The 14081-nt window shown below is 33.7% G+C and overlaps 1 protein-coding gene across 1 annotated transcript in view; it reads right to left on the reverse strand.

Moving 5' to 3' along the window:
* Positions 1-14081, reverse strand: part of LOC134686640 (uncharacterized) — a 48163-nt gene that overhangs the window by 13334 nt on the left and 20748 nt on the right. Inside the window, exon 5 of the mRNA XM_063546315.1 lies at positions 10696-10792. Coding sequence (XP_063402385.1) covers positions 10696-10792 — 97 coding nt within the window. The remainder of the gene's footprint in view (positions 1-10695; positions 10793-14081) is intronic.

Here is a 14081-nt window from a genome sequence, read left to right on the forward strand (position 1 = left end):
CATTTGATTCAATTAGTTAATGTGAAAGATTTTAACTGATTTAGTCATTAAAAACGATCCGATTCAAGCTTAAATATGAAAAATCTACTAAATTTGCATAAAAATGTCACTTTTCAGATGTTTTTTGTCAAAAATGAAAGTGGCCGCATCCGTGTTCATCCTCAACCTTTATATATGTTATGTAGTATCATAAAATACAACTTGCATTTCAATATAAAGGATGAACACGAATGCGGCCACTTCCGTTTTACACGAAAACCGTATAAAATTTAACTAAAATGCTAGAATTGTGAAGATTTCAGTAATTTAGCATGACTTAATGGCGCTAGTACCCGATATATGTGCATTGTATTGTCAAAAACAGCCCATATATATGTAGCAGAAGCATTCTACTGTCCAATAAATAACCAAAAAGTTTACATTTTAACAATTTTGTAAAACTGCTATATTTTGGGGCCAAAAAAGGGGTCTTACTGGACCTACTCCTTTGCGAAAGCAAATTTACAGATCTAACATTGTTGGATTGATGTTTAGACGAGTTGTATATACAGAATGTACACAGCCATGCCATGTATCACAATCACTGCTCGTGATCCGATGGTTAAATCTGTTGTAGAGTTGTCACTGGTTCAGACGTACTTATATATATATATATTTATAGCCCAGGTGGTCGTGTGGTCTAGCGGGACGGCTATAGTGCAGGCGATTTGGTGTCACGATATCTCAGTAGCATGGGTTTGAAACCCGGCGAGGGAAGAACAAAAAAATTGCGAAAGCAAATTTACAGATCTTACATTGTTGGGTTGTTGTTTAGACGAGTTGTATATATAATATATATATATATATATATTGAAACAAAACGCATTTGACTAACAGGTCGAACAACTGATGTTCTTTAACCCTGCTGACTGCCATTGACGATTGCCAAATAAAATTGATCACAAGATGTAACAAAATGGATTCTTATATAAATTTAATACGTCACAGGAAAAAAAAAATGTTAACTTGTGGACAGGATGTTGTGCCACAAACATTCGGTGTCAATATTTCTTTAGTACACCATATCCGGATTTCGACAATAAATGTCTCTTCAGTGATGTTAGGGATCGAAACGGTATTTGGAAGGCCATATAAAAAGTACCCTCATTTTTAGAGAAAATACCCTCATTTTTAGATTAACTCTTGAATTTTAAGAGTCAATATATAGGATGAACGGATCATATAAACCGGAGGGAAAATATGATACATGCCCAAACAAAAAATATAAACGAGTCTAAATTGAAAACTCCGTTCAAACCTATGACTGCGTATATATATATATACAAAAAAGTTTCTTTTCAAGCGGTGTACAGAATTATATATTAAAAATTAAATACACAAAAAGAGTTTTAAAAGCAGCATTGTCTAGCGCTTTCATCCATCTTGGGACTTTTCAAGACTATGAACGTCGTTATGGGGAACACATTAGTATTATGCCGTGACGTCATTGTTCGTAACATATTAGTAGTTTGACGCGACGTCATTGTTCATGTAACTACTAAGCATTTAGCTTGGCGTTAAACACTTTTATGAATTTTCTTTCTAGTTCTTTACGGTATTCTTCTGTTGGTTCCGTACATTTGAAGAATGGGGAAAATTTTTTCCTCCCGCACAAATGTCTAAATGTTCGCTCAACGGAATTTGTCTGTACTCGGGTTGCCGTATTTGCTGTTTATGGATCCTGACCCGTTCACACACACTATTTCCTGTTCGACCAATGTAATTTTCTTTACAGTTAACACATGTTATACAATAGACTAAATTTTCTGATTTGCAAGTCATGTTTGCGTTTACTGTAAATGTCTTACCATTTTTGAAATATTTCATACTACCTATTTCTAGGTAATTATAATTGTCTCTCCAACAATAAAATCCTATATATATATAGCTTGGATATGTTATTTTTACAGATCAGCTATATTATCTATAGTAAAGGATCCTACAAATTAATGTCAGATGAAGTCACAGAAAATAATTATATTTTTAAGTATGTCTGAGCCAGTGACAACTCTACAACAGATTTATCCATCGGATCACCAGCAATGATGATAATACATGGCTGTGTACATTATGTATATACAACTCGTCTGAACATAAACCCAACAATGTTAGATATGTAAATTTGCTTCCGCAAATTTTTGTTCTTCCCTCGCCAGGATTCGAACCCATGCTACTGAGATATCGTGACACCAAATCGCCTGCACTGTAGCCGTCCCGCTAGACCACACGAACACCTGGCTTTCATAAAAATGAAGCTTTCGGTGGCTGGATGTTACCTTTCTTCGTCAGTTTCAATCTAGTGTCGTAACACATGTACAGTAAATTATATATAAGGTATGAAGATGGAATTGTTACAGATCAGCTGCATAATCTATTGTAAAGGATCCTACAAATTAATGTAAGATGCAGTCACAGAAATAATCCTATTATAAGTACGTCTGAACCAGATTTTATCCATTCTGTATATATCATTCGTCTAAACATCAGCACAACAATGTTAGATCTGTAAATTTGCTTTCGCAATTTATTTTTTTCCTTTCCTCGCCGGGATTTGAACTCATGCTTCTGAGATATCGTGTCACCAAATCGCCTTGCACTGTGCCTGACGCGCTAGACCACTCGACCACCTAGGCTTCACAATTAATATAGCTTTCGGTGGCTGGGTGGTACCTTTACTCGTCAGTTTTAATCTAGCGTATATATATATTGAAAAGTTTTTAAATTATGTCCACGCTGTGCACAAAATAGGGAGAGAAAAAAATTAAGGCTAAAAATGCACCAAATATTTGTATTTAATATGAATATTCACATTCTGTCTATTACAATAAAAAAAATGTTCATAATGTTCTCCATAGTATCCTCCATACCAGTTTCACTATTTAACAGATCTTCAAGGATATGGTTGCTGGCGACGTCGTCAGGGGTAACGTCTATTAACGACATTATTATTTAGTCCTGAATGTCATAATATAGCACAACGTAGGTACTATATAAAACGAAAGTGAAAGTACATAATGAAAAGATGTAGTTCGACTCCGTGTGGTGCTTTACATTTAGGTTATATTACTTATTATTACAGCCTTTGTTTCAATTACTTAACTTTACTCATCTATAAAATAAATTTGTTGAATATACCAATTTAAATTGCTTATTTTTTGAGGGATGTAAAAGTACCAAGGCACGTTCTTCTAATTCTACTAAGTGAAAACTTAAAAAAATGCTATGCCTTAAAACTTTTCCAGATGCACAGGTTTGTCTGTACTCAGAATAAATTTTGAGGTGAAAATACGGCCATTTTAGGCATAGGGTCCACATGAACCTTAACGGCCGTTTGTTCGCGATGTTTAAATACGCAGACTCTGTTGTAGCTACTTTACTCTGTTAATTTGAAATATTTATAAATTTAGATCGTTCAGTGCTGTCTATTTGGTAATTTTATTGACGTTATCATTCTTGTACCATCATAATTGTCGTTCCCGTGAAAGTTTTAGAATAGGATTTATGAGTTTTGAACAGAATTGTGCTAGTTCATATAGTACATTATTATTTGTATTTAAAGCATATATTTGTTGTAATAAGCCATATAACCTATGCCATGTCTAACAAATTCATAGAATAGTACAAGCGTCTTAACTGGTGTTCGGTTTGACTTTTAACAAGTCCAAAAGGGTACAACATCACCATTAAATAACTATAAAATGAACAAATATTAGATATTTCGGATAACAGATATCCTTCTTCAATAATAGCACGATGTAAAATGAATCATGTCAATATATTCAAATAGAGACACTATCAAAATCTTGAACGTTTATACAATTTTAGCGGACACCACAGACGCTGGTACAATTTTAAAATTTCCAAACACGGCGCAAAGATTACAAAGATATGCCAAATAAAAATAGTTGTTTGCGATGTGAACTGGCACAACTCTAAATTTCCAAAGGTTGTGACATTTTAGATGTGATAACTGCATAGAGGGCAGTCCTAAAACAAAAAAATAAAAAAAATAAAAAATGCCCTAACCGATCCAAGTTGCTATAGTATTTCAAATTTGACAACGGGAGGGCAATTGCAACTGAAACTACATATGTAAGCCTCCCAAACGAATAGCAGTTTAACAATGATTAGAAAAATAAGTTTTATCTAATAAGGTAAAATAATTGAACGTGGCTACGTTCTTATACATCCATCCCAAATGAATGGAGCCCTGTAATTTAAACTGGTAATTTAAAAAAAATCTTCAAACTGTAAAGCCAGTACTGAAGCCGGAGTTACTGGAATAAAGGGGTGACAGGAAAATGAGTGACTCATTCTATGTTTTTTCATGTATGCCCTCTGGGGAAACTGTCCTTAACTTTCTTATCCAAAATCTTTCCAGAGCGACTCTGTCGACCTTCGACCAACCCTCGTTGTGGTCTATGATTGTGATGGTAAGGTTTTTGAGATCACCTTGGGCGTACCCAGGTGATCTCAAATGACGACTTACGGGTAGGTCGGGCTTGCAAGTGTAGTCACTTCGATGAACATTCATGCGTTTGTTAAATGGCTGCTCTGTCTCGCCAACATACTGCATGACACATCAACACTGAAGGAGGTATACAAAATTCTGGGTTTTGCAAGTTACATTGCAAAATATAGTGTACACAGACCCAGTCGAGTGGCAAGTAAATGTTTGAGTATTTAGTATTTGTTGACAAGTCGGACAACGTCTGTTACCACATGACTTGCACCATCCTGCAATTGAACAGCTTTTATTTGAAGAGACGTCAGCTCTTAGAAATAAGTCTTTCAGACTTTCTGGTCTCCGAAAAGCTAAGACAAGAGGATTGGGAAAGATTTTGGATAATTTAGGGTGTTTGGCAATAATTTGCCAATTGGCACGGATCAAACGTGAAAGGTTAGTAAAGGCTGCATTGTATGTTAGAACAAACGGGACTATTTTGCTGCGCCTCTTCCGTTTGTTCTGTAAGAGGTCATTGCGGCTGTTATTGTTAGCGCGCGCAAACCCTTTGTCTATAATGTCTAAAAATAGCAACCATCAACATCCAATCTATGTAAGCGTGGATCAGTTTGTGAAAATAAATTGATACAGTTACTGAATTTAAATTATATAAATGTCTAAAAAAATAACTTAAACACGCTAGTTAATACATTAAAAAGTTCTATTAAATTTTAAATAGAAATACGCAATATTTCGGTAAACAAATTAGCTTCATCAAGCGTGTGCATCTCTCAATGTGAAATCGGATGAATGACAAAAACATATTTTTGTAGCTTAATCTATACAAGATTTTAGGAAAAGTGTAACATATTTATTGATGTTGCATAAAATATGTTTGTAACTACAACTACATAAAGATGGAATAAAAGTTTAACACATTTATAAATGTTCGATTAATTGTATGAATTTCTATAAATTAATTTGTATGATTTCAAGATAATTATGGTTTTGATTTGCTTTTAAATCTTTTTTCGTCTTTCTCATTAAGTCAATCAGATTTAAGAGTTCGTAACTGGTGCATCCATAATCTCTCTTTCTTTTGTCTTCCTTGTGTGTCCTAATTTTGATTTTTCTCAATGATTTGAAATGTGACGTTTTCAAAATCATGTCCTGCTCTTAAAAGGTGTCTTGTATTTGGGCATTTTCTTTCTTTTGTATAAAATGACCGATGGTTATGTAGTCAGATGTTAAATGGTGTTTCTGTTTCAACAACATATTGTAATTTGCACGTTCCACACGTTAGAACATAAATGCAATTTTGCGTTTTGCAATTTGATGTAATAAATATGTTGTATTTTTTCTTTGTGACTGTGCTGACGAATCGGGTTTCGATGTTGGCGACTTTGCAGCACTTACAATTGCCTCTTCCGCATGGTTTATAACCTCCGATTGTTGATATTTCCTGTTTAGATACTTTGGATGTTACTAGAATATCTTTGAGGTTTTGGGGTCTGCGGTAAGCCATAACGGGAGGTGATGGAAAAATTTCTTTTAAGGAAGGGTCATTTTCAATTGGACGTTAGTGTTTGTGGACAATGGATGAAAGATTTGTCAGGTCAGGATGAAAGCTAACAACAAACGGGATTTTATTTGTCTGGGCCGTCTTTTTTTTTGTATTCATGGAAGTTTGTTCGGTCTTTTTCTTTTGCTTTATCGAAAGCTTCTGAAATATTTTTGTTCTTATAACCTCTTGATTTAAGTTGCTGTCTGAGTTGCCCCAAACAATGGTTTAATTTTAATTCCGATGAACAAATCCGTTTAAACCTGATGGCTTGGCTTCGTTTCGGGAGGTGTTACCTTCTTGTAGGAATTAAACAAGGATCTCTGAACAAGTATTCTTTTTAGTGTACAGAAATGATCATCTACTCATCTCTTCAGTATAATTACAGGATGCTAATCTAGAAGCATACAATCACTGTAAATTAATATATGTATATCTCTGCCTATGTGTAGTGATAACTGCAAATTATACCTTGTCCATCGGATTTCTTATGATTAACTGGTATTTCTTAATCATAAGAAATCCGATGGACAAGGTATAATTTGCAGTTATCACTACACATAGGCAGATAAATATATATGTATATATATGTAGAAGGGTCTAAAAACAGCACAAACAACATTTTCCAAAAGACCAAAAGAGTGAAAAAGTATATTTAAACAAAACGCATTTGACTAACAGGTCGAACAACTGATGTTCTTTAACCCTGCTGACTGCCATTGGCGATTGCCAAATAAAATTGATCACAGGTTGTAACAAAATGGATCTTATTATAAATTAAATACGTCACAGAAAAAAAAATTGTTAACTTGTGGACAGGATGTTGTGCCACAAACATTCGGTGTCAATATTTCTTAAGTACACCATATCCGGATTTCGACAATAAATGTCTCTTATAATAAGATCCATTTTGTTACAACCTGTGATCAATTTTATTTGGCAATCGCCAATGGCAGTCAGCAGGGTTAAAGAACATCAGTTGTTCGACCTGTTAGTCAAATGCGTTTTGTTTAAATATACTTTTTCACTCTTTTGGTCTTTTGGAAAATGTTGTTTGTGCTGTTTTTAGACCCTTCTACAACGAAATTTGTTTGACATGCACACGTATTAAAATTGCGGTTTTTATCCAACGCAGTCATAGGTTTGAACGTAGTTTTCAATTTAGACTCGTTTATATTTTTTGTTTGGGCATGTATCATATTTTCCCTCCGGTTTATATGATCCGTTCATCCTATATATTGACTCTTAAAATTCAAGAGTTAATCTAAAAAATAGGGTACTTTCTCTAAAAATGAGGGTGCTTTTTATATGGCCTTCCAAATACCGTTTCGATCTCTAACATCACTGAAGAGACATTTATTGTCGAAATCCGGATATGATGTACTTAAGAAATATTGACACCGAATGTTTGTGGCACAACATCCTGTCCACAAGTTAACAATTTTTTTTTTCTGTGACGTATTAAATTTATAATAAGATCCATTTTGTTACAACCTGTGATCAATTTTATTTGGCTATCGTCAATGGCAGTCAGCAGGGTTAAAGAACATCAGTTGTTCGACCTGTTAGTCAAATGCGTTTTGTTTAAATATACTTTTTCACTCTTTTGGTCTTTTGGAAAATGTTGTTTGTGCTGTTTTTAGACCCTTCTACAACGAAATTTGTTTGACATGCACACGTATAAAAATTGCGGTTTTTATCCAACGCAGTCATAGGTTTGAACGTAGTTTTCAATTTAGACTCGTGTATATATATGTATATATATATAATGTCTGAATAATAGCCAACGATAAATCCTACAGGGCGATGGATCATATAATTATAATACAGTACACTACAAATTATAAAATATAATAAGCTAGTCTAAGATGGTACAACATCAGAAAAAAAAAAGTAAAATCATGAACAAGTTTAATATTTCGGATATTTTATATCCTTCATCAGTAAGATGTCAAATGATTCTAAGCTTGACATGTGGTACTGAAACTGAAATAATGATCTTGTACGTTATACTAATTATCACGAATCAATACGCTTATGATTTTTTCCATATTGATGTTTTGGAGGAAGAATAAATTCCTTTAACTGTAAGACTCCTGTACTGAAGCACGAGTTACTGGAAACAAGTGACGGTAGGGACCCATTCTATGTGTTTAGCTCACCTGGCGCTATGGGCCAAGTGATCTTATCTCATCACTTGGCGTCCGTCGTCCGTCATCTGTTAACTCTTACAAAAATCTTCCCCTCTGAAACTACTGGGCCAAATTTAACCAAACTTTGCCACAATCATCATTGGGGTACCTTGTTTAAAAAATGTGTCCCATGACCAACCAACTAATCAAGATGGCCGATATGGCTATTAATAGACCAAGGGGTTAAATGTAGATTTTGGCTTATATCTATGAAACCAAAGCATTAAGGGCAGATCTGACAGGGGTAAACATGTTTATAAGGCTAAGATTTATTTGCCCTGAAATTTGCAGACATATCAGACAACCCGTTATTTGGTCGCTGCCCCTGAATTGGTAATTTTTAGGAAATTTGGCGGGTTTTGGTTTTTATCTGGAATATTATCATAAATAGAGATAAACTGTAAACAGCAATATTGTTCAGCAAAGTAAGATATACAAATAAGTCGAACATGATCAAAATGGTCAATTGCCCCCTTTAGAAGTTATTGTCCTTTATAGTAAAATTAAAAAAAAAAAAATTGTAAAGTTTTGTTATCTTACAAAAATCTTTTCCTCTGAAAATACTTAGATAAATTAAATCTAACTTGTTAACAATCGTTATTAGGGTATATAGTTTTAAAAAATGTATCCGATGACCCCACCGGCCAACCATTATGATCGACATGGCTAACATAGAAAATACAGTTTTGGGCTTATATCTCTGATACTAACGCATTTAGAGCAAATTTGACAGTTGGTAAACATGTTCATCAGGTTGAGATCTATCTGTCCTGAATTTTCAGACAAATCAGAAGAGGTGGTTTAAGTTTGCTGACCCTGATTTACCGTAGTAATTTTAAGGAAATCATGCAGTTCTTGGTTATTATCTTGAATATTATTATAGATAGAGATAAACTGTACACAGCAATAACGTTCAGCAAAGTAAGATCTACAAATAATTCAACAAAACCAAAATGGTCAATTGACCCCTTAAAGAGTTATTGTCCTTCATAGTAAATTTTTAATAAAATTTTGTAAATTTTTGTAATCTTTTGCAAAAGTCTTCTCCTGAATCAACTGAGACAAATTTAACCAAACTTGGTCACAATCATTAGTAGGGTATATAGTTTAAAATATATGTCCGATGACATTGTCTGCCAACCTACATGGCAGACATGGCTTATAAAAAAGAATATAGCGGGAAAATGCAGTTTTTGACTTCTATCTCCGAAACTAAATCAAAAGTATAATTGTTGCATTATTTCATGCATCAATTGTAAGTAAAACATATCAGGTGAGCGATACAGGCTCCTTGGAGCCTCTAGTTTCATTAATGCCTCTTGGGGAAACTGTCCTTAACTTTCTTATAAAAAAACTTTCCCAAGCAAGTCTGTAAGCCCTAGACTGTTGTGGTCTATGATAGTGATACATGTAGTAAAGATTTTGAGATCAACTTCGGCGTGCCCAGTGATCTCAAATGACGAGTTACGGGGAGGTCGGGCTTGCAGGTGTAGTCACTTCGATGACGATTCATGCGTTTGTTGAATAGTTGTTATGTATTGCCAACATACTGCATGCCATATCGACACTGAAGAAGGTATACAACATTCTGGGTTTTGCAAGTTACATTGCAATATATCTTTTATACGGACCCATTGAAGTGGCAAGTAATTGTTTGAGTATTCGGTATTTGTTGGCAAGTCAAACATCGTCTGTTATAACACGACTTTCACCTCTATTTATTAGAGGAGATATCAGCTCTCACAAATCTAAGACTGGAGGTTTGGGAAAGATCTTTCAAATTGATAAATTTTGGTGTTTGGCAATAATCTGCATATTGGCTAGGATCAAACGGGAAAGGTAATTAGTGATGGCGGGATTATATTTTAAATAAAACGAAACTATTTTGCTTTGCCTCTCCTGTTTGTACTGTAAAAGAGGGACGAAAAATACCAAAGGGACAGTCAAACTTATAAATCTAAAACAAACTGACAACGCCATGGCTAAAAATGAAAAAGACAAACAGACAAACAATAGTACACATGACACAACATGTAATAGATCATTGCGGCTGTTATTTCTTTTAACTTCGCTTGGTCTGAAATATATTGCTTCTTCGTTTAACCACCACTTCAAGTCTGCTAGTTTTTATACAATACCTGGTCCAAGGTTTATATTATCATCTAATATTTTCCATCATTTTAATGCATTGGTTGTACAACAGTTTTGGTGATTACTTCGTGTTCTGAGGACCAAGTGATTGTTAAATTTGTTTTATCATCTCTTATTCAGTTAAGTAAAAATAGACTGGTAGTTCTAAAGCTTTGGTCCGTACCTCCTTTTATAAGGTCCCGGTGTTTAGTCTTATTTAAAGTTTGCTATCATTTTTTTACTTTTAACGTATAAATACAATAGTTATCATAAAGTGTGTGTTATCATCTATTATATTCTAGCGTTAAAATACAAGTATAAGTCGTTACCTCTTCTGTTCCATGGTACTGTTGACTTTTCTAAGACTTTTGTTTTCAACTCTTTGCATTCATCAAGCATGTGTTTACCACCTAGTCTTTCGACAGCCTGTAAATACGAAGCATATATGTTATACATTATTCAATGCATAATTTGTGTATTACTGAAAAATTATTACACCAGGGTTTTCTATATCGCAAAATAGTCAAAACAATTACTAAGTTTTATCATTGGTACAAGGACATCATTCGTAAATACAAATCAACTTGCAGACATCTTATACGTTCAGGTATTTCACATCCAATTTTATGGTATGGTAATATTCTTTACAAAGCACAAAAATGTCGGCATTCACCTCAAAAGCTAACAAAACCTTTAAACAGACTTATTAAGTAGGGATATAGTTACGATACTGTTGTCAGGTCATTAAAGATTGCATATTTTGGCTTTAATATTGATTCACTTATAGGGTCTTTACATCGGAAATAAACACATTTATTCTAAAACCAGATGTTGGCATGATACGGGTTATGTTTTTCTCATAAATTTTATGATGGTATAATACTAAACCCCTAACGGGAGGGATTGTATTTGATATTCATATGATGAAGACATATTCTTTCAATCAGTTTAATTGAGGACTGAAGGTAGCATGTCAGTAACTGCTAGTAGTCCTTTGTTAATTTATGTATCATGGTCATTTTGTTTAGTTTCTTTTGTTACCTATTCTGACATCGGACTCGAACTTCTTTTGCTGTTTTTCTACATTGGCTAGAGGTATAGGGGGAGGGTTGAGATCTCAAAAAACATGTTTAACCCGGCCGCATTTTTGCGCCTGTCCCAAGTCAGGAGCCTCTGGCCTTCGTTAGTCTTGTATGATCTTTAATTTTAGTTTCTTGTGTATATTTCGGAGTTTAGTATGACGTCCATTATCACTGAACTAGTATACAATTTTGTTAAGGGGCCAGCTGCACAGTTTCTCACTGCATTGAAGACCCATTGGTGGCCTTCGGCTGTAGTCTGCTCTTTGGTCGGGTTGTTGTCTCTTTGACACATTCCCCATTTACGTTCTCAATTTTATACCAACTATTTAATTCAAACTGCTGATTACCAGATATAGCACACAGAATGTTAGCTGTGTACACAGATTTATTTAAATTTTGTTATATACATAAAGCAGGTTCACTTACCCTTCCGGAGCACCTGAGATCACCACTAGTTTTTGGTGGGGTTCGTGTTGTTTATTCTTTAGTTTTCTATGTTGTGTCATGTGTACTATTGTTTTTCTGTTTGTCTTTTAAATTTTTAGCTATGGCGTTGTCAGTTTGTTTTAGATTTATGAGTTTGACTGTCCCTTTGGTATCTTTCGTCCCTCTTTCTTCGATAACTTTTTCCGGCGTCCGTTTCAAATTAATCAATGATGTTGTAAGAGTTGCAGTATGAAAAGAATAACCATATTTTGTCTCGAAATATACGTTTTATATGTATTCGGCTTAAATAAATTCAACAGTAGTATACCGCTGTTCGAAATTCATAAATCAATTCAGAAAAAACAAATCCGGGTTACAAACTTAAATTTGGGGAAACACGTCAAATTAAGAGGAGAACAACGACACAACGGAAACACTAAAATACAACACACACAGAAACGAATTATAAGATAAAACAGGATAGAAATGCTCGGCATAACCTCGCATTCTCAATATTTCCTTTATGTACAAAATTAAACCAATTAAAGGGCAATAACTTTTCTAAGTAGTCGTCAAACATTTTTCTACACCATTTCTTCTTGTATTGCTCATCATTGTTGCTGATTCAAGTTTCTGTCCATATAGGATCGTTTCTGAGATAAATAGCCAATAATTTAAACATTTGTCAAAAATTTTCATTTAAGTTCCAGTTTTTTATACGCGTCATTTACATAAAGAATTTTATTTTGTTAAACATACTGAAAGTAACCACTTTTCCCAATCCAAATACAAACACTTTACTTTTTTTTCTACACCATTTCTTCTTGTATTGCTCATCATTGTTGCTGATTCAAGTTTCTGTCCATATAGGATCGTTTCTGAGATAAATAGCCAATAATTTAAACATTTGTCAAAAATTTTCATTTAAGTTCCAGTTTTTTATACGCGTCATTTACATAAAGAATTTTATTTTGTTAAACATACTGAAAGTAACCACTTTTCCCAATCCAAATACAAACACTTCTACATTTGTGTACCTTGTTTTTCAACCGATCATTCATTTGCAACCTTATAAAAATCGATAGGCTTAAAGAGCATGAATCTCTCAACTAGTAAACTATGAAATTTTGTTATTGATTTTTTTACTTTTTCGCAATAAAAAAAAAATGCTTACTTTTTTTGTTAACCTGATATTTTCGACGGTATAATAGACAATTTGGATTTCTCAAAAGCTCTGATCAATATGCATAAAGTTCAATTAAAAATACACGTCAGTAGGGGATATATTGCAAAACTTGATTGAATTATACTGTAACATGCTAAAACATGTTCAATTTGCAAATTTATTGATTGTTCTTGTAAATGTTTGTCGTTCATCTTATGTTCTGCATGAGTTACCTTTCAGTGTAAAATTGAAAATTAATATATTCAAGTTTGTTTCACCGTTTATATTTAAGAAAAAACAATGTTCTAAGAGAATAAAATAATTGTTGAAAACATTTTTTCCCATTGTCGCCTCAGTTTTTGCAGGAAAATCGCTTTTAGAAAATATTCACGACGGCTTCTAATTGCCTATTAGATTTTCTATTTCATACCGTACTAACTGTACTACAATCTAAGAGCCTTCCATGGACTTTTGAAATAATGATTTATTCACAATTTATTTCGGCTTATAAATTATAACTCATACTCTCAAGCATTTTGACGATTTTCAGTTCATGTTTTTGTCTTTTATAACTACTCTTTTCGAAGACTGTCTTCAGATCCTTGTCAGTCGTGAATGACACAGAATTTGTATTTCAATCAGATTGTAAAACCATCATGATTTTAGGGCAATAACTCATATAAGGAGCTGTCTGATGGTTTCGATCCTATAAGTAGTTTTTCATATCTTGTTCTCATGATCGTTTATGGATTTTATATTTTCTCCTATATATTATAGTTTTGGAAATAGAAGACAAAAACACAAAGATGGTCTAAAATCGTCGTTTTCGGGAAATAATCACTATCAAAAGACATTTTGTAGATTTTGGATTGCTGATCATTTTTATGATTTTGCCTAGCAATTGCAGTTTTTGAGATTAGTAGCTAAGCACACATAAGCCTGTAACTCGGCGATTGATTTGATGAAGATTGTTACAAATAGCCAGGTGAAATTAGAATACCAGAAGTTATAAATTTCCACTTTCTTTTTTCATTCTCATTTT

The sequence above is a fragment of the Mytilus trossulus genome, chromosome 10 (genome assembly GCF_036588685.1).
Source record: "Mytilus trossulus isolate FHL-02 chromosome 10, PNRI_Mtr1.1.1.hap1, whole genome shotgun sequence".
Taxonomy (NCBI): Eukaryota; Metazoa; Mollusca; class Bivalvia; order Mytilida; family Mytilidae; genus Mytilus; species Mytilus trossulus.